Genomic DNA, 25,209 nt, shown 5'->3' with positions numbered 1-25,209 from the left:
ACGCTTTGTTGTTTCCCTGCATAAACACAGTGAACAGACTTATTTAAAGGTGCTGCGTGAAGTAAAACTTGCCATCCCCCACGAATGATGCAGGCACCTTTTGGGCCAATCAGTAACAAGATGCATCATCACTCAAAAAATTGGACTGTTGTTGTAGCAGTTATGGGATTTGTTCAGATGGTGGAAGGAGTGAAAAACCAGTGGAAAAATCACTTCCAACAGAAACACTAACAATACCACTGGTGTGAGATAGAGGCTACCAATCGTCTCGACCATCATCTCATTTGTTTACAGTAATTATACCAAGGTATTACAGTTAGATATATTTGTATATATGTTTACACTTTTGCACCTTTAAGCCATATCTAGGGTTACAGTAAGATACCCAGTGTATGTTCTAACCATGTCTGTGTGTGTGTGTTGTGTTTGTGTGTGTGTGTCCATATCCAGACCAAGCGCATGCTGGTGGAGAAGATGGGCAGGGAGGCGGTGGAGCTCGGTCACGGCGAGGCCAACATCACGGGTCTGGAGGAAAACACGCTCATCGCCAGCCTGTGTGACCTGCTGGAGCGGATCTGGAGCCACGGGCTGCAGGTCAAACAGGTCAGCACACACACACACACACACAGATTTATAATGACGCAAACACGTGCACACACTCACGCTCCGGGTCGATCAGGTCAGCATAAACACACTTTGGTTAATCAGGTTTTCATGACCATATTGGATATTGAGGCTAAGAGCTTATTGCCTGGTGAATCCTCTTCTGTGCGTCTAATCTCTCTCTTCAGTAGTGAATGTGAATTGGCTGTTTGGGTTGGTGTTTCTGACCTGTGAACTTTGACCTCGCAGGGGAAGTCGGCCCTGTGGTCCCACCTGCAGCACTACCAGGCCCGGGAGGAGAAGCTGGAGCAGCAGCAGGCAGGGTCGCCAGGTAACACACACACACACACACACACACACACACACACACACACTCTCTCTTTTGGTGCTTTCTCCTCAAATACTCAAAGAACAGAGTGCACAACTACAAATGTAAACTACCAGTCAAAAAGTTTGGATACATGCATTTGTCTTTATTTTTTACTATTTTTCACATATTAGAATAATAGCAAAGACATCAAAACTATGAAATAACACAAATGGAATTATGCAGCGACCAAAAAAGTGTTAAACAAATCAAAACTATCTTATATTTTAGATTCTTTACAGTAGCCGCCCTTTGCCTTGATGGAACGGCAAAGGCTTTGGAAAGAAATTCATACATAGGATCAACTTCACTATTTATATTTGTCTAAGAAGCAAATTTCAAGCATTTAAGCAGAAGCCTTTAGATCAAAATGGCTTTAAGAGAATGAAAAACATAGTGCATTCAATCATGTGGGTCCAAACTTTTGACTGGTAGTGTACATGATCCAACAGTCTCACCACATATTCTCTATTGACCTTTAACCCTTCTCTTCAACAGTGTCACACGTTCCTGAGAGGAGGAAGTCTGAGTCAGCCATAGGCATGCCGTCTCTGCGTGTGTCTGTCATACAGGACATGAGGTACGTGCTGCTGTGATGTTGCCGGGACGACGCGCAAGGTTGTTGGTTGAGATTTCTATAGATATTGGTGTGTAGAAACAGATGATTTAGCCTGGTGGCGTTTTGCTAGAGGTTAGAGAAACAAGCTTGGGACTCTAAGAAATCTGGACTCTAAATCCTGGACTGGTTGGGGAAAATCTGGCAGGATAAAGAGAACAAAAAACGCTGGATAAATAAAGGATAGAAACACTAATAACAACGCAGCTGTGATGAATGCACTGTCCACTTCAAATAAAAAATTAAAACAATATATAATTGAAACGAGGTTCATCAGTGATTAAAGGACAAAATCCACCCTTAAGTATACATCAAACCTGGTTTTTATGGGCATCTCTCTCTCTTGCTCTCTCTCTCTCTCTCTCTCTCACTCTCTCTTTCTCTCTCTCTCTCTCTCACTCTCTCTTTCTCTCTCTCTCTCTCTCTCTCTCTCTCTCTCTCTCTCTCTCTCTCTCTCTCTCTCTCTCTCTCTCTCTCTCTCTCTCTCTCTCTCTCAGGCACATCCAGAGCATGTCTGAGATAAAGACGGAGGTGGGGCGAGCCCGAGCCTGGATCCGTCTGTCCCTGGAGAAGAAGCTGCTCTCTCAGCACCTCAAACAGCTGCTGTCCCGACAAGCCTTAACCAAGTGAGAACACACACACACACACACACACAGTCGGGTTTGTGCTTTTGGTAAATAAGATTGACTCTCATGTTTTTGCAACGCGGCGATCTGGGAGGAAAGATGGCATCTCCCTTGTTTGAAAGAAATATTAAATGAGTTGCCCATATGTTTGATATAGCAATAATACAAAAGAGGACATTCTTTTACTGTGGTGCAGTAGGTATGAAGTGCAAGCCAATGTCCTCAAGGGTATTAAGAGTTTTATACAATAGTTATCAACACGTGCTCTGATTATAAAGTTTTCTTCAAAGTCGTACACCTTCAATCATCATCAATTTAAAAAACAGGAGAAAACCAGAAAGATTGATACTAATAATGCATAGCTAGCCATGCTTTATCGCAATTATCAGCACAGTTGAAAGGCGTCTTTGATGTCTATGTCAGGTTGCTTGGTTCAAACTATCCACTGGGCAATTCATATGAAAAGAAACTATTGTATTTGCAGTTGATTTGAGTGAAAATGTGCAAGAGCGATAATTATCCTGAAATCCCCGCTGTGTCCTTTGTTTTCTCTGAAGAACTTTATGACGATACTTTTGTTAAAAGTGCTCCAAAAATGAGGAGTTTCTTTCCAAAATGAAATATCCAACATTTAGAAGAAAGTGACATCTACTCTTACAAAATGATTAATAACACTTAAATAAAGCAAATATCTAACTGTGTGACATTTTGAAGGATAGTAGGTAACTTAAGATCTTGGTGGATGAACAGTTTTACAGGCTTCTACAGACTGTTTTTAGAGATACTGAAGTTTGGATGTAAGATAACAGTATTTTCCAAAATGCATTACAGTCGTAGCATTTTGGAGCAGAACCTGACTTGTTTGTGCCGTCGTCTGCCCACAGGAAGCTGTACAAGCGTTACGCCTTCCTGCGCTGCGAGGAAGAGAAGGAGCAGTTCCTTTTCCACCTGCTCTCCCTCAACGCCGTCGACTACTTCTGCTTCACCAGTGTCTTCACCACCATCAGTGAGTTCAGCCAAAACTAAACTTCACCGCAGAATCCTAACCTAACCTCAAATTCTCACCAAACCGCCACGACAGCAGACAGTAAACCACAGACAGTCAAATTTGGCTCACTCTTCATGTATTTGTTCAGAATGAAAATGAGGCTTCAGTCCATCACCTGGGACTATTGTGTCTGACACCATCTATAGACGTTTTGACATTTAAGCACTTGAGGAAATTCAAATTATAGATATCAAGTCATCAATTCCACTCAGCATGCCCATAATCTCATTTTGACTAATCGTAAGTCTCATCAGATATCTATAATGACATTATGAGTAAAAATGGTGATTCTTTATATCAACAATTCAATTATGACTAGCCAAAATGTTCATTCTAGATATCTAGTTATCTAAATATCTGCAATGATGATTACTCAAAATATAATTATGACTAGTGAACCTGAGTGACTAAATGTTAAAACAGCTTCCAATGCACATATGAGCTTTTAGTTTCTTAAAAGTTTTCACTTTCCTGATTGTTGTGTGATGCATGTAAATCAGTTGCATCCATGGGGATTAACAAAGTGGAGTTTTACTAGTATTAGTAGTAGTAGTAGTAGTAGTAGTAGTAGTAGTAGTAGTAGTAGTAGTAGTAGTAGTAATAATAATAATAACAACAACAATACAAACAGTAAAGATAATATATTTTAACTAGATTTGTGCACAAATGTATTGTTTGTATATATTTAATGATGTTGATACTACTACCCAGTACAGTACAGTACACTAAGTCTAAAGTCTTTTCCATGCTCGCCCGGTGCTTCCCGCTCGTCTCTTTTTTTTCTTTTTCTGTCGGTTGGTTAATGTCAACAGTAGATGGATAGGTCTAACCGTGGATCAATGACTGGCTGAGCTATTAGTATGAATAAAGCATGAGGGTATATGTACAATTTAATCAAAGATTTAAAGCACAATGCATTATTCAGCTCAGCGTTTGCACCGAGGCCAGCGAAGCTTCGCGTTCAAATAAATGAGCACATACATGCGAACGCACAGACATATGTGGACACGTGCACGCTCACATGCACACTCGCTATACCCACAGGTGATGAATTAGACAGTCTCTTCTTCTGCTGTTTTATTTGATGCATGATTCTTTGCCCTGAATATGCGTTTCCCATGTTCACATTGGCCTAGTTACACGAACTACATCCGATCTAATTTGCATTTTCATGTTTATTTCTCTGTCACGCCGACACGTTCTGTTTGTCCCCGCAGTGATCCCGTACCGCGCCGTCATCATCCCCATCAAGAAGCTGAGCAACGCCATGACCACCTCTAACCCCTGGGTGTGTGTGTCGGGCGAGCTGGGCGACTCGGGTGTCATGCAGATCCCCAAGAACGTCCTGGAGATGACCTTTGACGTGAGTGTAACCTTTGACCTCTCACCCTCTCACAGCCACGCCCTCCAGCACCCAGACACCTTTGACGTTGCGTGCGGGCGTTGCACTGGCGTTGACGCCTGGTGTTGGGTGCAGCGGTTTGGGTGAAGTTGGGTTTATGTGCGGTGTGAACTCAGGCATGATCTTTCTCCTCTCTTTGTTTACTCTTCATTCATCCATTGTGAAGTCGTTGGTTTGCCTTTCTGCTAGCAACACTTTATTTTTACATTTTTTATTTACCAGTTAATTCGCAAAATGACAACAGCATCCACACATGCTATTACAGTTAAAACTAACCAGTGGTAGAAAAAGTACTGAAATCCTTTACTTAAGTAAAAGTAGCAATACTTCATTAAGAGTAAAAGTCCTGCATTCAAAATTTGCGTTCAAAATTTTACTGAAGTAAAAGTACAGAAGTGTTAGCAGTAAAATGTTAAGTATCAAAAGTAAAAGTACTCATTCTAAAGAACGGTCCCTTTCAGAGTGTTAAATTATTGAAGCATTAACCTGTAAGAAGTATTTTAATGTTGTCGGTCTAACTGCTCCAGATACTGTTGGGGAGTTTAAACTCGAACAATGCAACATATTTTATGAGCTTATCGTCTGTTTTGCTTATTCTGCAAAGCAACTAGTAACTCCAGCTGTCAGATAAATGTAGTGGAGTAAAAAGTACAATATTTCCCTCTGAAATCTAGTGGAGTAAAAGTATAAAGTCTCACAAAATGTGCCAGTACCTCAAAACTGTACTTGAGTAAATCTACTTAGTTACTTTCCATCTCTGAAACTAACATACTTGCTGATCCCTTATGCAGTAACACATGCTGTAGCACAGGCAGGAGACACTTTAGGTAAACAAGACAGTGGGGAAAAAGTGAAACTGAGTAAAGATGGTGCTCACTCCCTCCTGCTGTCCTCCTCTGTAACTGCATGTGTATCCGGGTGTTGATGTGTGCTCACTACAGTTTAGCGGTGATTGGACCGGGTGTGTCACAGCACTGGTGCTGGGTGTAAAAACAGCATCACTGTCACTAACAGCCTTGGGGTTTTTTGGTGGTGGTTTGTCCAACATGATGGATGTAAACTCCACAGCGGTATTTCTGTTGTCCATCCATCGAGTCTTAACAAGTGTCTCCATCTCCCTCAGTCTGCTTTCAGGCCGCACACGCACATCTCCGCCATGTTCAAGGTTAGATGCCCCCCTCCTCCATCTCCCATCATCCCCCTCTGTCTCTCCTCCATTTCTTTTTAAATCGCTCTTTTCCGGCTGTCTGGTTGCCTGTTTTACCTGAAAGCATCGTCTTCCTGCAGTTGGCCTGTTTCCCTGCTTAAAGACGATGCATTTTAGGTTGGATTGTGTCGTAGTTTATCTGTAGCCCTGGTAGATTTTTTTTTTCCTAATAGAATACCACCTTAAATTCAGGTAGAGTCGTGCCTTTGACCTCGAATGCCACTTCTGTTACATTTCATGCCTATACAGTAATTTTAGGGCTGTTTTCAACTACTAAGACAAATAGAATAAAAATAAATGTTTCTTCATGGCTCCATTTTATGATTATTAATTGTGCAAACTTCAGCACAATGCATGCTGGGATACACTCCAGCCCCCTGTGACCCTGAAAAGGTCAGAACATTTCATTATATGACTAAGCCCAATTAATTATGAAATGACATTCAACAAGCTGATTGCAAGATTAATTAACTTTTTCTACTTCAACTACATTACAGAAATATATGAATATATTTCGAAAGTGGCACTTTTAGGTCCTTGGAAAGGCTATAGCTGTAATAACATTTGTGCTAGTAATTAAAATAAATAAAATAGTTATTAGTGCTATAACCCTAGTGCTGGTAATTAGTAATAACAGTAGGTGTTTGTAGTGCGTGTGTTTAGTGCAGATTAGCAGGTGATAGAGTAAATTAGGCAAGAAATGAATGTTGTTTTCCTGCCGGATGTTTAGAGATAGTTTTCATCAACGTGACTCACTCTGCTGTGTGTGTGTCGCTCTCTCTCTCTCTCTGTGTGTGTGTGTGTGTGTGTGTGTGTGTGTGTGTGTGTGTTCAGTGTCAGAACCTGGGGAAGCTGACCACCGTCCAGCTGGGTCACGATAACGCCGGCCTCCTGGCCAAATGGCTGGTCGACTGCGTCATGGTGCGCAACGAGATCACAGGACACACCTACAAGTGAGTGTGTTTCTAACTCTTTTCCTTTGTTCTCAAGGTGATTTTTTTTATGCTTACTTAGCATTTTTATTATCCAGCCTGGTCCCCTTGAGATCAAGAGAACAAGGCTTGTACGAGGGAGAACCGGCCAAGCAGCAGCAACAGCACATTCACAAGTAATAGATTCTTTCATGAAAAAGTGGGAGAGAAAGACGATCAACAGCAGCAGTCGTAAAACAACCAAGCAGGACTGTTGAGACTACAATAGTTGAGTCCAAGTCAAGTCTCAGACCAGATCCAGTTGAGTTCAGGTCCAAGCACAGGTCGAGACCAAGTCAACACTGAGACCAGAACAAATCAAGTCCTTTGCATAGGATTTAAGTTTTAGGTCCACTATTTACACAGGTTTCTCCAGTTAATTGAAATCCCTTAAATTCTTAATAGCACTGTGTAGAAAATAAAACAAATGGCAATAAATTACCCAGTTTTTATTACCAATATACATGAGGTTTATTCTTATATTCATAACAAACAGTCATGCAGGCAGCAAAGACGAGAGCAATTGCCTTCAGCAGCAGTATTGGAATGGCAAATGGGACAAAATGAATGTACGATGCAATAGTGATGTATAAGGAACAAAAATATAATGCAGAAAATGCTTTTGCTCGACCATACTCATCCACCTCACCTCCTGCTCTTCTCTAGGCTTGTGAACAGAAGCTCCAAAGTTCAAATCTTTAGACCCACAGGGAAAATCTGACAGATGAAAGTGATGGCTGATGGTAGAAAACCCTAAAGTCCCTCCTTGTTCCCCCTCCTCCCCCCCCAGGTTCCCCTGTGGCCGGTGGCTGGGTAAAGGCGTCGACGACGGCAGCCTGGAGAGGGTTCTGATTGGAGAGCTGGTGGTGCCCAGCGGAGAGGAGGATTCTGGGAGGGGATGCCGCACGCCCCCGCTGCAGCGCTCGCCGTCCCAGACCAGACGCATCAGCATCACGTCGCTGTCCGGACGCGGATACAGTCAGTACCTCTCAGTATCTCTCCCACACTCCTGGAAAAGTCGTGGAGTTTTAACATTTTGTCTTCCAGGCCTGGAGAAGATTATGAAATATGATAAAAAGGAGAAAATTTTTAGAAAATGTATGAAATTTTATCTGTGAAGTTGATTTTGTATTTTTTTCTTGAATACTGTCAAATGTCACAAAAAGCTCTGAAACAGTCTAGACCTGTTGGAGGAAAACATTGTTGGTTGCTGACTGTTTTTGAGTTAAAATAATATTTTCCTTGATTTTAAAGTGGGAAAACAAGCTAATGCTTAAAGTTAGTGTAGTTGACGGTTACTTTTTAATTCAGTCTCATTAAAATTTGGTCATGGAAATTTGAAAAAGGGGTCATGGAGAAGTCCTGGAAAAATTGTGGAATTTCATCAGTGAAAATGTGTGGGAATCCTGTATGCAGGTGTGGAGAGCCTGGAAAAGCTTGGAAAATGAATTTCATCATTTCCAGATCTTGGGATAAAACATGGAAAATTATTGTTTTCCAGCCCTGATAAGCAGGCAGTCCTGACTACACATTTATCGTAGCTGCAGACCCACTGTCATGTTACATATAGTGATATTTGTCACAGTAAAGAATGGTCGTATTTCCCAGCCACTATGTTTAATGCTGAAGAAAATCTGCAAATCCAGTGAAGAAATTGAAGCCTGGAAACAGTATTGAATTTTTTGAAATAGAAGATATTGTATGTAGGAAGTCTGACTTCTACTGCTGTGGCCACAATGAGCTTCACCACAGCGTCTCAGTGCTTTATATTCACACAGCTGTTTTCCTGATTACAGAACCAACCTCTGCCCAAATCCAGGAGGCCATCGGCGAGGCGGTGAACAACATCATCAAACACTTCCACAAGCCTGAGAAAGAGGTTTGTGTGTTTGTCTGTCAGGGAGAGAGAGAGACTCGCCTCTCTTCTGTTCGATAACGCAGGACTTGTTAAATGTATTTTTAAGTGCTGCGGTCCCTTCCGCTGTGGGAGACTAATGCTCTCCTCGCTGCTCCCCGTTCAGTCTGGCAGAGTTCTGTTGAGACAGAAAACTGAGGCTGCTTTACTCTCATTATCTCTCCCTGTGAATAAACTTCTGCATCTGATCACCATTATCATAATTACTTTGATTTTTATTCTCTCTCTCTGGTGGCTGTGTTCATTATGTGTTGGTTTTACGGCCTGTGTAATGGCATTTCTATCGACATGGCAAGGAAGTAGAAGTTTTATAAATTGCTCAGGCCAACTGTCATTCAGCTCGCTTTAAACGGCTGCTCTCAGAGGAGTGATGGAGAAGGAAAAAGGAGGAGAGAGATGGAGAGTGATGCATATAAAGCCCTGCAGGAGGCCATTAACCAGGCACAAACATTACAAGTAGGACACTGGTTTCAGCTGATCTGAGGCTCTTTCTTCTTCGCCCCAGCAGAACACTTAGCGGGGTTGGAGGTTACTGTTTTGTGGTAACAAGCAACGTAACGTGTTGGTTTTTCCAATTCCAGTAATCCATTATTAGTTACTTTTTAAAAATTGAATGTGGTTGCTTTTATTTTTGGTAGTGCAAATTGCAAAAAAGTAGAAAAAAGTAAAAATCACGCAGCATCTTGTGCAGACAACCTGCTGTTTTGTCAATTGCAAAAACACAAAGTATGTTTAATATAAATGAGATTTGCTTACTGTTAAAAACACAGTAATACTCTTGCATTACATTTTAAAACAAACAAACAATCAACAACACATGTTGGTAATGAAAAAGTAATCTAACGGGTCATTTTGAATAAAGAGTAACTTTGCAAAGTAACTAGTTACTTTTTAAGGTAAGTAACAAGGCAAAGTGACTAATTACTTTTAAAAGTAACTTTCCCCAACACTGATGCTGCAAATGTTCTTTTATTAAAGTCCTGTTTATTTCTAAGAGTGCTTTTAACAAACAGGTTTATCTAAAAGTGATTTGCAGAAAAACACAAATGCAGACAAAAACAAAGGCAATATAGTAAAAACAAGAGTATGCAAGTCCAAGAAATGGAGCCAGAGTCTGTGCATGCTGGTGTGTGCCTGTGTGCATCCTCAAATTTAATTGGATTTGGTATCAGTGGATTTAATTAACGCTGCTATCTGATAACTCAGCAGCCTCTTTCAGATTTGTTATTCACCAGACAATGGAAACACTAAAATCCGCCTCTCTTTTAGTGGACTACTTTCATTTATTTCATTTGTTTTATTTCCATTATCTGGGATTTTGTTGTTCTACCGTTCTCCACCTTGTTGTGTTCTTCCATCATTTAGATTCTGTTATTCAGTTCAGTAGGGTCTTTCCTCATCATATTGATTTTTATTTCTTTCTAAATATCATGAATGAGAAGTGTTTTATCATTGTTTTTTTAAATGACTGTCGAACTGAACTAATCGACCTCCTCCTCCCCTCTGTCCCGCTGCAGAGAGGCAGTCTGACCATCCTGCTGTGTGGAGAGAGCGGTTTGGTCGGCGCTCTGGAGCAATTCTTCCATCATGGCTTCAAGTCCGCCAGGCTCTTCCAGAAGACCGTCTTTGTGTGGGACTTTGTTGGTGAGTGCAGAGCTGCAGCGCCATCTACTGCTATAAACAAGAACCAGCATATTGGAAACTGTTGATACTGCACTTTTATAGAAATGTTGCCTCTCTTAGGCCATCTGTGAGAGGCTGTGTATTGATTTTGGCAGCAATTTTAGATTTAATTTTGTGCATGTTTGTTTTTTGACTAAAATGTTTATCGGATTTAGTAACATTTACTCATTTAATCCATTTTTTTCAGCACTATCTCTGTACATTTTTATCTTCTTGTTGTCACATTTATTTTAGTTGTAACAGCCAACAGTGTTTTGGCTGCAATGGGCCTGCTAAAACTGTTCATTTTTCATAAAATACATGTGCATGAAGGAAGGACGTGTACTATGTATCACTGTTTAATGAATATTTTTTGTCAAAATTACAAACTTAACACTGGTAGAAAGTTGTTATGGACCTATTTGCACTTTAAGTTCAGTATTCTTCATTGAAAAAGCAGAAAGTGAAGCTGCAGCTCTTTCAGCTGATAAATCAAAGTCTCTTCAGTCCTCTTGCTGAGATGATGAAATGCTTAACGTGCAAGACACCAAAGACAAGAGGAGATGGAAAGGGAAACTCTGACAGACTGATCAATACGCCAACAGCTCTCTCACCCTTTCATCACCTCTCACCCCTCCTCCTCTCATCCCTCCTCCCCTCCCGCTACAGAGAAGGCGGTGGCCTACATGGAGTCGGCCGACCAGATGGGAGACCTGCAGGAGACCGCGGAGCCCCTGGGGATGACCTGTCAGTCGCTCTGTCGCTACGTCAACGCCATCAACTCCACCCCCAGGAACATCGGCAAGGACGGAAAGTTCCAGCTGCTGGTCTGCCTCGGCGCCAGGTCAGTTTAGGTTTGATTTACCATAAGACCTTAAAGGAGAAAACAGCTAACATTTAGAGTTACAGCTAATGTACTTTCTACGTCTGCGTCTGGTTTACATTTCCCCCAATCAATTTCCAATACATGCTGCATGTAATTACAGTAGATTCCTTAACATTTACTAGTTTTTCATGACTTTAAAAGACAAACTTAATTTGTGCATGTGAGATTAAAAAAGGGGGTTTTCCAAAGACATTTCACCTCAAAACAAACAATAAAAGAAAGCAACAGACAAAAGAAGAACTTTACCACAGAAGCCTCCTGGGGAAACAACTTCACACTTTCTTTATCTCTACTACAGTATCCTCTCTCTGATCGCCTTCTCTCTCTGCAGAGACCGCCTGCTGCCCCAGTGGCTCCCCCTGCTGGTGGAGTGTCCCGTGATCCTGAGGATGTACGAGGACGCGGCTCTGCTGAGAGACCGCACCACCGTCAACGCCCTCATCAGCGTCCTGGAGACGCTGCACGACTTCCCCATCACGCTGGAAACCTCGCTGGTCAAAGGCATCGACCTTTAACCCCAGCAAAGGGATTAAACCTGAACCTAGACCTCCCCGCCACCTTCGCCGCTCCTTCCCTGCCCCCCCTCCTCCTCCTCCTCCGCTGTCATCACCGCCCGCCGAGGCCCGCTTCAGCCGACTGGCTCTGGGATTCGACATGTGACCGGGGAAGGAGGAAGTGAAGAGCGAGAACTTTAAGGCTAAAGAGACGCTTGGTAACCAAAGCAGCAGGTTCCACTGCTTCACGTGAGAAGCGAGGGCTTTGGATGAAGGTTTGGATGCAGTATTATCACCCAGCCTGCGGTTCTGAAAGACGCTTTTTAACTTTTAGAATGTTTTTTTTTTTGGAAAACCGACAGCGGGCGTTTCCCTGTGTGCGGAGTGTGTGTAGCCTAGCCTTCCCTCGGTAGGTTCAACTAGGTAGACTGTGTGATAAAAATCCATTCTGTTTCTTGGCTGCTGCCCCATCATCCCCCAGTTAGCGTTAGCATTAGCATGCCTTTGGCCCGCGAAAAGAGGAAAGGACCACAGGAGGAGACCGCGAGTCCCTGCTGGGGAGGGACCGACGATGTTCAAATCCATGGAGATGATGAAGATGGTGATGGAGCGGCCGTAGATTCTACTCACTGACCCTTAACAGTGCAGTGCTGTGATTTTACTCACTTCTCTTGGGCATTTTCTCTGCGTTGTGTTTAGCCTGCGGATGCCGACGGACACAGAAGCTGCTGCTGGTGAGCAGGCGGGAGCTTACCTGCGGCTGCATGGACATTCCTACCAAATGACAGGCGCAGACCTGGCTGTTTTTAAATGCTGTGTGTGTGGGAGTGTGTGTGTGTGTGTGGATGTAGGATTTTGCGGATGTGTGTACAGGTGTGTGCGTGTTTAACCTTCCCTTTTATTTTTGTATCTTCCAGCTTCAAGTATTCAAAGTGATCCACTGGTTTCTGTAGTATGCTGCACCGAAGTGTGTGTGTGTGTGTGTGTGTGTGTGTGTGTGTGTGAGAGAGAGAGAGAGAGACACATCCAGTGCAGGTGGAGCTTCATGGCTGCTCAACTATAACGGACGTTTCGAAACAGTTTTCCAATATCAACACTTCAGTAGCAGCACAAATGTTCCTTTCCCTTAGTGACTTAAAGTAATAAATGCAAAATACACTGGAATACAAATGCGAACAATAGGAACTTCAGAGTGAATCAGCCCCTCGCAAATTCTTCTACGTCTATATTTGTCAAAGCAAAGGCTTCAACTTACTGAAATTATTGAGAATTATTATTGAGACTCTTTCCATACATCCAGTTTCAGCTGCTTGTCTTGTTAGATAGGAAGTTAGAGCATCATGCCCATTCAGACTGAGGGATATTTGGTGTCGAACCTCTCTCAGATATAAAATAAACAGGGTTGTTTTTTGTTGTTGTTGTTGCTTTTCATTCATGACATTTAGACATGATGAATCTGATTGACCCCAGATGGTTGTTAACTCTGGTAACATCAATGTTTTCTAGTGATTTGCATCAAATATCTTGGGTGCGCTACGACCCAGAAGAATGAGAGATTTCGCCACTATTGCCACTATTTTGCGCTTTCTGAATCTTTTCTCAATTAACCCTTTTATGAAAACGGTGTAAATATTTTCATTAGTGCATGTTGATACAGGTGACCGCATTTTAGACCGAAGTGTATTTATTGTGACTCTCCCTTCTCATGAAGTCCAGACGAAAGATTGGAGTCTGAGGTTTAAAAAAAAAAAAAAAAAAAAAAAACTCTCTCCATCTCTTCCCTTCTGTTTTAATCTGCAGTATTTTAGTCTGTGAAGGACAGGCAGCCTGCCGGGGTTTATTCTGAATGTCTTGATTTCATGTATTTATTTTAATTTTAATCTGTGGTAGGCTGAGACGGCAAGCCTTTAATGCAGTCGACTGGTGGAACACACTGGTATTTTAAGGTTTTAAGCCTGTGGAATAACTGGAAACATACCTGTCTTCATACCAATAACCACAATTTCCACTTGAACCCACTTGTGTCTGGTTTTACCACTGTGGTCCTGCTGCTGTTCCCCCCTGATGCCGAACTTATGACACTGTCCAGAACTCTAAATACACAGTAAGACTTCTCTGTCTTGTCTTAGGGGGTTTAAGTACGAACTCGTTGGGCCGCGTCTCCCAAACCTGCTGCATGCTTGGAGGAATTTCCTGGAGGAAATGCGCTGTGGATGACGGCGTTTCCCGGCTTCCCTTTTACTCCACACTCTGCTTAATAAATGGCTCTTTTGTTACGTAAACTCGCCGTGTGACAAATGGTATTAACACTGAGTGGATCTGCTGGGACGTGGAAATAGGAAATGCTACTGAGCCGCGGCTTTTTTCCACGGCTGTAAACCCTGAAAATCCTGCTGAAGGGAAGGACGCTACCAAACAAATGGAGTTTTATGGTTTTATGTCTCTGTATAACTGACTCTTCTGTTCTGATATTTATTATGCCTATTTCATTAAAAACACCCAGTGCGTAAAGATGATTTATATGTGTGTGTGTGTGTGTGTGGGGGGGGGGGGGGGGGGGGGGTCATGTGAATCTGACCTCAGAAACACCAGTTATGCTCCCTTCAGAAGTTCTTCTTAAATTTCCAAGGGTGTTGTGCTTATCATGAGACACATAATCAGCTCAGTCTTATTCTCTGATAAGAGTGGCAATCCATTAGGTAACCACTGTGTTGCAGCCACTGATATAACTGCATGGGAGTGGATGGCTTAGTGGTTCAGAGGACCATCTTTCAACAGGACGTCCTGCTTACATAATATCAGAGCCACTGAGATAGACATTTTTATTATTATTACATTATTATCATTTCTAATTCAATGACTCTGCATAATATATAACACAGGTATATAGTAGTAGTAGTAGTAATATTAGTCGTATTTGTTTGAAAACAAGTTATATGTTCCACCATTTATGTGTTTATGTTCCACCATTTAGGCAGAAACGCTTCTTTTTTAATTAAATCACAAAACATTACAATGTCAACTCAAGCAATCCTACATCTTCCAAATGCAGGTTCGGTTCTAATACAAAGAAACTAACAAATTACAACAATATACGACAATAAATCTCTAATAGATATATAGGTTTAGCAGTGCCACCGCCTGGTAGCTTACGTGTCCTTCACCCTCTCCATGGCAACCGGCAACGCCCCCCTTTTCCCGCGTAATTCCCAGTCCTAATATGGGCATTGCTATGTGTCGACGCAGAGACGTCACAGCTGTATGCAAATTGCGCTGATTGAAGAAAATCAGAAAATGGTGGAGGGGGAGTCGCGTAACACGCATGCGTGAACGTTTCTACTACAAGCACACTAGTTGCGTCAAGCTAGCCGGAGATAGTAATCATAACACCGGAAGGAAGACGATTTTGCTTTCAAAATAAAGGCATCGTTGCTATTCAAAGAAGCTGCAACGCATGTTCGTCTATAAGGGGTTTATTTTGAAAGTTGTAACCGGAAGTCCAAGTTGTTATTCTGGCTAGCTTGACGCTGAGGTAGGCGACGGTTACAACTGGTCTCCAACGGTATTGTTAAACGTTAAATGAGACTCACTTCCAAATACGTCTTTTTCACCGTATAGGATACAACTCGTGGACGTCCAGGTTTTCGTTTTGAAACAAGGTTAGTGTATTCTCCTACTTTGTACACAAATTAGTGTGTTTGTCAAGCAGGGCAGTGTGTGTCGGCGTGCACTAAAGTTATCGGAGGATGGTGTTTCTGATTTCGCATCTCGAAACAAATGTAACGCTAACTAGCTAACCAATTAAACAAACTAATGGAGTACTGAAAGCCATGAGTTTACGAGGACTTTAACGTTGTTTGGGTTTATTATAATGTTTTATACGTCGTTTTTGTAGATGGGATAGTTGTTGTTAAAAGGCTGTCGAGTGTCTGTCTGGCTGAAGCTGTTACTCTCTAGCTGGGTAACCACTTAGTTTAGAGACATAACTTCAACTTCATTAGGCCATGATTTACGCTATTATATTAAAAATAACTTATTCTTCCTACAGCATGGCTATACTAACGTTATTCTGTTGAAGTGGAGACGCCAACGTGCTCATCCCCTCGTCCAGATTCTTGCATAAAATATAATTTTAACGTTAGGTTAACGTTAGCTTACAATGCTGAAACGTTTGTAAACCTGTTGGGTGATTAACATGAGATAAAAAACCTCCAAAGTGAGTAAAAGCAGGTGTTGTGCTGACCTCGACTTCGTTGGGGTGGGTGTGTTTTCTGCGTCAGTGTCCAACCCCTTTGAAACAGTTCACTATCACGACGTGATTTGGGAAAAGAGGATGACATTTAGCTAAAATCTCACACACTTATACTATTAAAACTATAAAATATCATCTTCATCGTACTAAAATTTGAGCAGGTGTCGAAAAAATGTGCAGCTTGGCTTCGGTGAAAACGTGCAAGTGTTTACAGTTTGGCCGGGGACTTGTACCGCATCTGGATCCATTATCGGACTAAGCTGTTGGTTCTTCCGAGAGTGCAGCATCAGCAATAAATAAGCCCAATAGTTTTATCAGTATTACCGTCAAGAAACTTGTGATTAACAGTGTCAAACTAGTTCAGAGTAGTTCTAGATTTCATGTAATAAAACCTCCTAACACCTAGGCCCATTATCGGACATGCCAGTCCCCGTTATCCCGGCTAATACTTAATGCCTTTTATCGTTTTGGCCTTTTCCCAGCATCACTTCACCTTTTCTTCTATAACTATTTGTTAACTAACGCTAGATGGGGTCTGTGATATAGTACTGTCCACGGATACAAGGCTGATCAGCCGGGAAAACACGTGTAACTGTCTAACACCGGTCAAGGAAGAATGCGCATGTCCAATTTCTGTACACAGAGATCACGTTGATTTGTCTTCCAAAGTACGTGTGTTCCATTGCTGGCATATGCATGGGTAAACCTGTTTGAATACAGTGGACTGCCTGCTTATGGGGGGGTTGTCGTCCAAATTTTGCAAGAAAACGAGGAGAAGCACGTCAACTGTCCGATAATGGACGCCTGTACTATAGCTGCCCTCACACTGAGCTCTGACGCAGAGTAAGATTAAGAAAACAAAGACTAGATGCAAACAATAGATGCATATTAACAGCATCCTCAGTGGGTGACATGCTGTTTCTGTTTAGCGTCTATTGCAAGTGTCATCTCTTGATCCACGTGCGTCTCCCTGCAGTAATATTGTCCAACTGCGGCTAAATAATAGTAAATGCAGGCTGGAGGATGGACGGTGCTGCGCTGTGGGCTTTACCGACTCACTTTACACTCAAAGACGATTTTAAAATGATAAACTTCGTCAGTCATCTGCGATGTAATCGCCTTTGTGAACTTTTTTTTTTGTTAAATCCAGATGTTTTGCAGCAGACAGAGTCGTGGCTGCAGTCGGCACCACGCTGCCTCCTCCATCATATTGCCATGTGCCAGGCTTCAGTAAGGGCACGATTACACAATCACTGGCGACGCTCATCACTTACTGCAGGGCGCCGTCGACGACATTTTTAAACGATATACACGCGTAAAACGATGAGATAGTTGAGTTGTCACCAGCAGTGTCCAATTTAATTTTTTTTGCGCTAATTAGGCTATAAAACATCAAAACCGAAACGTACTGCTGGCTCATTTTTGACTCAGTTATGCATGTTAAAAGACGTAAAATGAATGCAATGCGTGTGTGTGTGTGATTAAACTGGTGTAGAAGTGGCCGTACCGTCGTGCATCACCTCGACGTCGCATCCCGGCCACAGTAAGCACATGGCGAGCCTCCAGTTGCATCAGCACCACGGTTGCGTAAGAGGCAGCCAGGCCGCGCTGTTCCTGTCTCGGTGATGCTCAGGCTGATAACCTGGGTAATTCACTACCACCCCTCCCCTCTCTCTCTCTCTCTCACTCACACACACACACACACACACACACACACACACACTCCACCTCCCCCATCTCCGCCGGATAGGTCCAGGCAAGCGGCAGGGGGATCGTCCATGGCGTATGACGTAAATGCGCGTATTATGCACACAAATCCAGCTTGTATTATGATTATAAATTCCACTCTGTTGGTTCACATGAACAAGGGTTATAAGGGGAAAAAACTGAGAAAAATATACAATCTGTTTTGCAAGCATTACACGATATCTTGCAATATCAGCTATATATAATTGCAATATATATTTTGAGAGGTGCTTTTAATAGTGGCACATTTTACAACAGGTTTCATTTCCCCAGGATTAAGTCTGGCGATGACAATAAAACCAATAATATGGTGACTCCATGTTTAGGAGCTGCAGCATCTTTGCCGTATTAATGCTTGTATGTTTGTCTCCCTGTATCGTCGTAGATGTTTGGCTTCCACAAGCCGAAGATGTACCGGAGCATAGACGGCTGCTGCATCTGCAGAGCCAAGTCCTCCAGCTCCCGCTTCACTGACAGCAAGCGATATGAGAGGGACTTCAAGAGCTGCTTTGGGTGAGTCACCGGCACCCGCTCCGGCTCCGTCACCCTCTGCAGGGCCACACGTGGGACGTCTGGGACCACTTAGGCTGCGTTCTGATCAGGTTTCTGGTCTGAGGCTCAACATATAAAATGGAGCGACAGATGTTGTTTTTCAGCTAGCAACTAGACTAACTTACTCATTTACCTCTTTTTTTTTTTCCTCAAATGAGCAAAGACATCAATAATGAATGATGCCATATTTCATCCAGGGAACTGAAAACCAATCTAGGACACATACATCCGTGTTTAAGCACTATGAAAAACTAGTTTTGAGTCGTATATAGAGCACTTCATCTTCACTCTGTTGCTGGGTTTCTGCTGACTCGCTGCTATTGGCTCAGCCAGGTTGCCAAGATCCATTGCCATGGTTACATGTGATGTGATGTGATGTGATGTGAGTCAGCATGAGTAGCAGTGGTTGAAATGGCTCTGGATCACCCTGGGGCAAAGATATTAAAGGGGCATTAAGTAATTTATGACTTGTATCAAACTCTATCAGCGACCAAGGAATTGCAGAAACATCCACAGGTCTCTAACACAGCAGTATGGGCCGGAAAGAGTTTTCAAAAGCCAGAAATCTCAGCACCTGATGAAGTAATCACTGAGTCATTGGTACTGATCAACAACCCTATCAACTCCCGCAGATATGGTCATTTTGTGCTATGGGGCAGTAAACATTTTACTTAATGCACCTTTAATGAAAATACAGACCCATATCTGTGTGACTCACAGCTGCTCTGACTCTCCCTCTCTGTCCCGGCAGGCTCGGTGAAGTGCGTTGCGGTGACATCTGTAACGCCTGTGTCCTCCTGGTCAAGAGGTGGAAGAAACTTCCAGCCGGGTCCAAGAAGAACTGGAATCACGTAAGGAAACATTCAGTGTATTTCAGATATTCTCTAGTTGGGGCATCACTACACCTATAGACTTTATTTTTATATATTTGGGGAAGGTTGACAGAGCATGCATTCCTTTTTTCAGCAACAGCCTGCTTCACACTCATATAGTTACACACATTCTTGTTCACACTATCCACCCAGATTCTTCCAGTAAAGCGTCCAGGAGCTGAACCACCAACCTTTCAGTCACAAACTCAAAACTTTCCCATTACTCCTTTCTTAAAGTTCAAGCTCTCGTCTTCAGAACATGCCGAAGCAGTTTATCCGCTGTGTAACCTTTTCCCTTTAAGCCCCCTAACCTTCTGTCCTGTGTGGTTTTCAGGTGGTCGATGCGAAAGGAGGGTCGAGCATGAAGGCCATGCTGAAGACCAAGAAGATGAAGAAAAAGGCGAGGCCGAGCCAGATCAGCCGGGTGCAGAACGAGCTGAAGAGAAACAGTAAGCAGTCAGAGGGCGGAGGGCTTGTGTGTGTGTGTGTGTGTGTGTGTGTGTGTGTGTGTGTGTGTGCGTGTGTGAGAAGGGGCAGTTGGTCAGGGATGTAGAGGAGGATGCAAATTCGGTTTACTTAACTTTTTACCCTTATTTTTAATCTGATATATCTTATGATTACAGTATATATTATGCATGACAATAAGCAATATTAGACTGATATAAAGTCTGAGTGTGTTTTGGTTTATATTGGCAGGTGTTCACCATCTGAAGTTCAGAATTTACCCATCTTTTTATTTAGCACTACATGAACAGGGGATTGATGTGTTTTGGGAGAAATAAGCCTGTAAAACTAGATTTCTTAACATATGAGTTACAGGTCAGATTCTATTAGATTCTGTTGTATGTATCTGACCCTGACCTTTGACCTCCCCGTTCAAGATAAATAAAGTATCATGTTATTAGTGTATTTCTAGACAGACATACTGTATATTATGCCTGGCTGCTCTCTCTATGAATAGAAAGTGTTGTTAATAATTTGTTGTGTGTCTCCCAGACTCGGACGCCCACAGCACCACCTCCAGTGCCTCGCCCGCACAGTCACCCAGCTACAGCAACCAATCAGACGAGGGCTCGGACACCGAGCTTTCACCTGGCACCGCCCACTCCCCGGCCTTCTCCTTCCTGGATCTCACCTACTGGAAAAGGTAACGGTCCGGCTGCCGGTCTGCAAGGACTGTGTTCACTGAGGGGAAAATGTCCAGTGGACTTTAGTTCCCTTTTCATTTGAAGTGTTCCTCTCCTGTGGCGTCCATACCTGACACCACAATTTAATTTGGGCAGATAGGGCGAATCTACAGTCTCAGTTAGAGGGGATGGGACTTCTCTTCTCTGTTGCAGCCCCACTTTGTGCTTTAGGCTGATAAGGCGGGTGTATTTTTAGATAGAAATCTTGCATAATGCAGCTTTAAGTCCTTGGTCGCCAAAATTGTAATACTTTTACAGACTGAGTCCTCTCTTTATCTAAGAATGAAAGAATCAAATGGTGAAATTCAGGTAGTGATTTTTCTCTTTTTATGTCGCTTTGGAAGAGTGAGGGTGCCAGGGTGCAGGGTCAAGTGCAGATAAGTGGAAATTTGATACTGATCAAAGAGTTTTTTCCCCAAATAAATGGTAAAAATGAAAGCCAACAAATGAATTTTACACATTAGTGTGACGGCCCTCCCCCTCTCACTTACTAGACCCGGTTTGTGACAGACTGTACTGTAACATTAACGTATGGTCTTCATCAGGCCATACGTTAGAGTAAATGTACACCATCAGTCATGTCTGCAATGTAGATTGTAACGCAACCGTTTGGTGTTTCAGGCAGAAGGTGTGCTGTGGGATCGTGTACAAGGGACGCTACGGAGAAGTCATCATCGACCCTCACCTGTACAAGCCCTGCTGTCAGAGGAAACAAAAACACCAGCAGGAGGAGGAAGAAGAAGAAGAGGAGGAGGAGGAGGAGATGGAGGAAGAAGAGGAGGAGGAAGAAGAGGCAAATGGAAAGGACGCAGTGAGCGCCCCGCTGCAGAGCAAGTCACCGCCACACCTGGTGAAACAAGAAGAGGAGGCAGAGGAGAAGGAAAAGGAGAAGGAGGAGCAGGGAGGAGAGGAGTGGTGATGTCAGCACAGGGTTGGTATGGTCTTCCTGGATGGACAGACGTACTGTACGAGGCACTGAAACACGGCACGCTACAAAACCGGTCGTAACGCACTGCTGTGGTTTGTCCGTCTTTTACAAGCTGCTGCAACCACCCCCCCCCCCCTTTTATTTTTCTGATCTCACCAGGACTGCCCTGTTTTCTGTGTCTTGGAGTGCTATGAGATTCTACCTTTCTGTAAATACTTTGTTTTGCTCTTTCTGTCTGAAATGCTGGATCGACAAAAGCTGCATGGAAACCTGGAAACCTCTGGAACTTACCCTTTACTTTTAGGATGGAGCCATAAGCTAGAAAAAAAAACAGCCTTCAACTCTCTGCCTTTCCTCTTCTTGATTCTTCACTCTTGTTTGCAAATATTTCTCTCTTTCATTTTTCCACTTCAGTCTGATGGGCACTTCAGTCTGATGGGCACTTCAGTATGATCTGAACTGTCTTTTTCTTTTGTTGACAATCCGTGAACGTTTGGGTTTAAGTAAGGTGCGAGAGTGTGTGTACATTTCTATAATGTCGATGCGGCAGTGTCTCGCAATAGCTAGCCAACGGTGAAGGCTAACACTAGAGTGAAGGTAAAGCCGCCAACTTCTTTAAAAAGTCATGAATTTTCCATGTTATCTATATTGAAACTGTAAATAATGAAAGACGACGAAACGTGACTTTGAATCACTGTTGTAAAAAAAAAAGAATAAATTCACGGTGCACACAGAAAGCACAAGCAAATAATCAGGGAGACTTCTGGCTCTGAGCACTGGTCTAGATGCAGCTGTTATTTGAAACCCTCAACTGAACCATTATAAGCTAAATAAATCCTCGGGAAGACGGTGGCAACAATATGAAACGAAAATTCCCACTTGGCATCAGGAATACCACTTCTTGCGTTGTTGTTGCCGCTCTTTGGCAGCTCTTTTAGTTGTTGGAAGGGGCTCGGTAGCTATTTAAATCCCAATGATGTCATGAAAAAAGCCCCGTCTTTCCACCGACCAAAAAGCCTCCGAGGATTTGCCCTGTCATTCATGTCGATAGTTTTAGTTCGAGGCCTTCCGAGGAATGTTTATTCAAGTCCGTTTGCAGGACTCACTTATACAAAGCTAGGGGTATTTTGCATGGGAATTGCATGAGCTTTCGACACATTATTTTTTTGTTTAAACTTGCCTCGATGTGATGTTGTACAGCTTGAATTATATATTTTTGTATATAAATGAATAAAGGAAAAGAGAACAAAGGTAATGCTCAAGTCACAGATTTGATGTCCTCTATTTAAACCATGTCCTAAAACTTTCATTAACAATCACTGACCGGAGTTAGTCTGGCAGTTTCAGGTGGATCGGTTACCTCAGCGGTGTGTCCAGGTGGTGCAGATTTCATTTTGGATCACATTTCAGGTTTGGACCCACTGGACACACCTGTAGCATTTCTTTGATGGAAAGGTTTTGTTCTGGTTCAGGATGCTTGTGTTCCCAAGCTTTTCGTTGCTGATATTTTCGAAAGATATCAGGAAACTGGATACAGATGTGTGTACAGATTTATGAAACTTGCTAGTTTTTCCTGCCAGTTTTTCTTTGATGCAACTTCACTGTCATGAATTGCTATAAGCTTAATTCAGTATATTCAATTAACTTCCTATAGCACAATATATAAGAGCTGCTTTTACAGTATCAAGTTTTATTTTCAGTGCTGCACCTCAGCTTGTCAGGAAGCGAGGTGCAGTACTGACTATAAACATTGTACTTCATTCAACATATTCAACCAAATTGCCTGTAGCACCATATACAATAGCAGCTCTTGTTACAGTATCAAAGCTTTATTCCCAGTACTGCACCTCAGTCTGTCTGAAATGTTAAATGTTATGTGTTTAAATGGAGAAAGCGTCTGGCATGGACTACGTCTTTTTCCATCCCTTTTTACCCCTTTTAATTATTTTGTGCTACAGCATAATGTGGGGTAGATCGTCTAAAAATATTCTGTTATTTATTAACTTATCTGTTATCTTTGAAATATTTTATTTTTACTACACTTGCTCTGTATGAACTTAAATAAACTTGCGGATGACTATGTACAAATACTGCCATATACTGAACACAGTGGAAATGATGATTGTATTAAACGATATATACTTTTGTCTCAAACTATTGTAGTTTAGTTTACCCACAAGATACTCTTGTATTCCTGATATTCTGAGTAGAGATCCAACATGGATGTAGATAGATTGTGCTTTTCTTTTTGTTGGTAGTTGAAGTGGTATTGGCATGCAAAGTAGAAAAGATGCATTTCAGTAGTCCATCTCTGTCCAGATTGTTTTGCATAGAGAGATGCACCACCCTTCATTTCTAAAAGCAAAGTTTGTATTTTTATACACGCTTGTAATTTCTACTTGTTCAATAAACCTCATTCATCATGTTTGAGTATTGATGTCTGATTGGTGCGTGGAATACCTGAGGTTTAGTCTTTAAATCCTATTAACAGAAATATCCCTAAACTGTAGCTGCACATCCACACGAGGCTGTATGTATCAAGAGCTCAGTTTCCCCTTCTCTAGCGAAATAACCCAAAATAAAACGGTTATTGCTCTTGAACCAGGCTGCATGTATAATAATCACGGTCTTTTCTAAGACGTAAGCCCTGGGAGTTTGTTCTCCAAAGTCAGAGACACTCTTAAGTATTACTGAACGAATATGAGTGAATGAAGCTCAAGCTCACGGTGGAACTTAAATTTTATCTCGCCTAAACGAAACTCGGAAACCCAATGGAGCTGCAGCCAAAAGGCTCACCAAATCCTGACTTCATCCTTAAGTATGACACTATAGTGAGATAAACAGGCGCTTGTCGTGTATAAGGATGCTGGTTTGAATCCCAGCCCTCTCACTCTAAAGTGTTTCTATGTTATTGTTGTCAGCAGTGTGAACACTTGTAGAAATAAGACGATGAGCAACAGTACACCCAAACTCAGAAATAGCTCCGCAGTGGGTTTACCTGACACTGGCTTACAGAGCACGTACATACATAGACGTGTACAATATGTAGACACAGATACTATATGTGATTGAGACAGTATGTAAGACACTTTATGTAAATTAATCAACGATACATAAACAAACCTACTCTGTAAAGTTAGACTCAACATTGGCACTGCTTGCAGAGTAGGCCTACACTTTGAGTATAACTTTCCACTATTGGCAGGCCGTGGCTAGTTGCATTTGTAATATATATACAGCATGCAATGGGAAAACATTTCAAAACCTCAACGACATGCTGGTGAAACTTCAGCTGAACGTGTCTTCCTCTCGGTCGGGGGGGAATTCCTCGACTTACTCAGACTCAAACCCACAACCTCAAAACATGTCTAGTCATTCAGCACTTTGAGCCACTGAGTCATATTGTTTCAAAGCATTTTCTCTCTGAACTTTTCAATCATTACTTGGGATGTTGGTTTTCAAAATTCATTATTTTACTCAGGTTTGAACCCACAACCTTAAACCATTTACAGGAGCATTTTTGAGGACTGGACCCTCCATCTTCAAGACTTTACGTTCATACTGCAGCGTAAAACATGACATGGATCCGTTTGCTTTGACAACACTCACATAAACTATGAAAACTGGAAAATGAAGAGCTGAATCTTGCTCTTTTTTTTGAAGATTCAGATTGTGACAGAACATTAATTTAGATCATATTTTGTTGCAATTCTACTCATCTATTCACTCTCCCATTAGAAGGCTATGGTTTTATACCGTGATGATGCTGCCACCTAGTGGTGTCATTATACATTTTCAATGAATACGCAAGCATGAGCAGGTGGCAGGGTCTCTCCTTTATGTTGTATTAACTTCTGAATAATGTTACAATTTAT

General features: G+C 42.3%; 2 protein-coding genes across 10 annotated transcripts in view; both read left to right on the top strand.

Annotated features, from left to right (window-relative positions):
* The window catches only part of dennd5b (DENN/MADD domain containing 5B), a 75,967-nt gene extending 61,654 nt beyond the window's left edge, over positions 1 to 14,313 (top strand). For 5 of the 9 annotated variants that reach the window (XM_078282023.1, XM_078282021.1, XM_078282024.1 and 2 more), the window contains 13 exons: positions 451 to 603; positions 853 to 934; positions 1,469 to 1,550; positions 2,084 to 2,212; positions 3,097 to 3,218; positions 4,478 to 4,623; positions 5,786 to 5,827; positions 6,704 to 6,822; positions 7,631 to 7,818; positions 8,637 to 8,719; positions 10,273 to 10,399; positions 11,087 to 11,261; positions 11,635 to 14,313. In XM_078282023.1, coding sequence (XP_078138149.1) covers positions 451 to 603; positions 853 to 934; positions 1,469 to 1,550; positions 2,084 to 2,212; positions 3,097 to 3,218; positions 4,478 to 4,623; positions 5,786 to 5,827; positions 6,704 to 6,822; positions 7,631 to 7,818; positions 8,637 to 8,719; positions 10,273 to 10,399; positions 11,087 to 11,261; positions 11,635 to 11,818 — 1,632 coding nt within the window. In that variant the 3' untranslated portion in view covers positions 11,819 to 14,313. The remainder of the gene's footprint in view (positions 1 to 450; positions 604 to 852; positions 935 to 1,468; positions 1,551 to 2,083; positions 2,213 to 3,096; positions 3,219 to 4,477; positions 4,624 to 5,785; positions 5,828 to 6,703; positions 6,823 to 7,630; positions 7,819 to 8,636; positions 8,720 to 10,272; positions 10,400 to 11,086; positions 11,262 to 11,634) is intronic. The other 4 variants (XM_071910105.2, XM_071910104.2, XM_071910103.2 and 1 more) reach the window with 1 other exon arrangement.
* Positions 14,314 to 15,318: 1,005 nt separating this feature from the next.
* sinhcaf (SIN3-HDAC complex associated factor) lies at positions 15,319 to 23,745 on the top strand. The gene is made up of 6 exons (XM_078282026.1): positions 15,319 to 15,456; positions 18,181 to 18,308; positions 19,099 to 19,198; positions 19,554 to 19,668; positions 20,216 to 20,366; positions 21,028 to 23,745. The coding sequence occupies exons 2-6, from the start codon at positions 18,181 to 18,183 to the stop codon at positions 21,323 to 21,325; spliced, it is 792 nt and encodes a 263-aa protein (XP_078138152.1). The 5' UTR covers positions 15,319 to 15,456; the 3' UTR covers positions 21,326 to 23,745.
* The last annotated feature ends 1,464 nt before the right edge of the window (positions 23,746 to 25,209 follow it).

This window comes from Centroberyx gerrardi, chromosome 24 (assembly GCF_048128805.1).
Source record: "Centroberyx gerrardi isolate f3 chromosome 24, fCenGer3.hap1.cur.20231027, whole genome shotgun sequence".
Taxonomy (NCBI): Eukaryota; Metazoa; Chordata; class Actinopteri; order Beryciformes; family Berycidae; genus Centroberyx; species Centroberyx gerrardi.
The sequence above is the reverse complement of the archived record's forward strand: the minus strand, read 5'-3'. Positions and strand labels throughout refer to the sequence as shown.

Bases quoted from the DNA above. Each gene is read 5' to 3' on its own strand.
- sinhcaf (XM_078282026.1), top strand. From the start codon at position 18,181: ATGTTTGGCTTCCACAAGCCGAAGATGTACCGGAGCATAGACGGCTGC. The intron at 18,309-19,098 runs GTGAGTCACCGG...CTGTCCCGGCAG, and splicing joins GACTTCAAGAGCTGCTTTGG to GCTCGGTGAAGTGCGTTGCG. The intron at 19,199-19,553 runs GTAAGGAAACAT...TGTGGTTTTCAG, and splicing joins CCAAGAAGAACTGGAATCAC to GTGGTCGATGCGAAAGGAGG.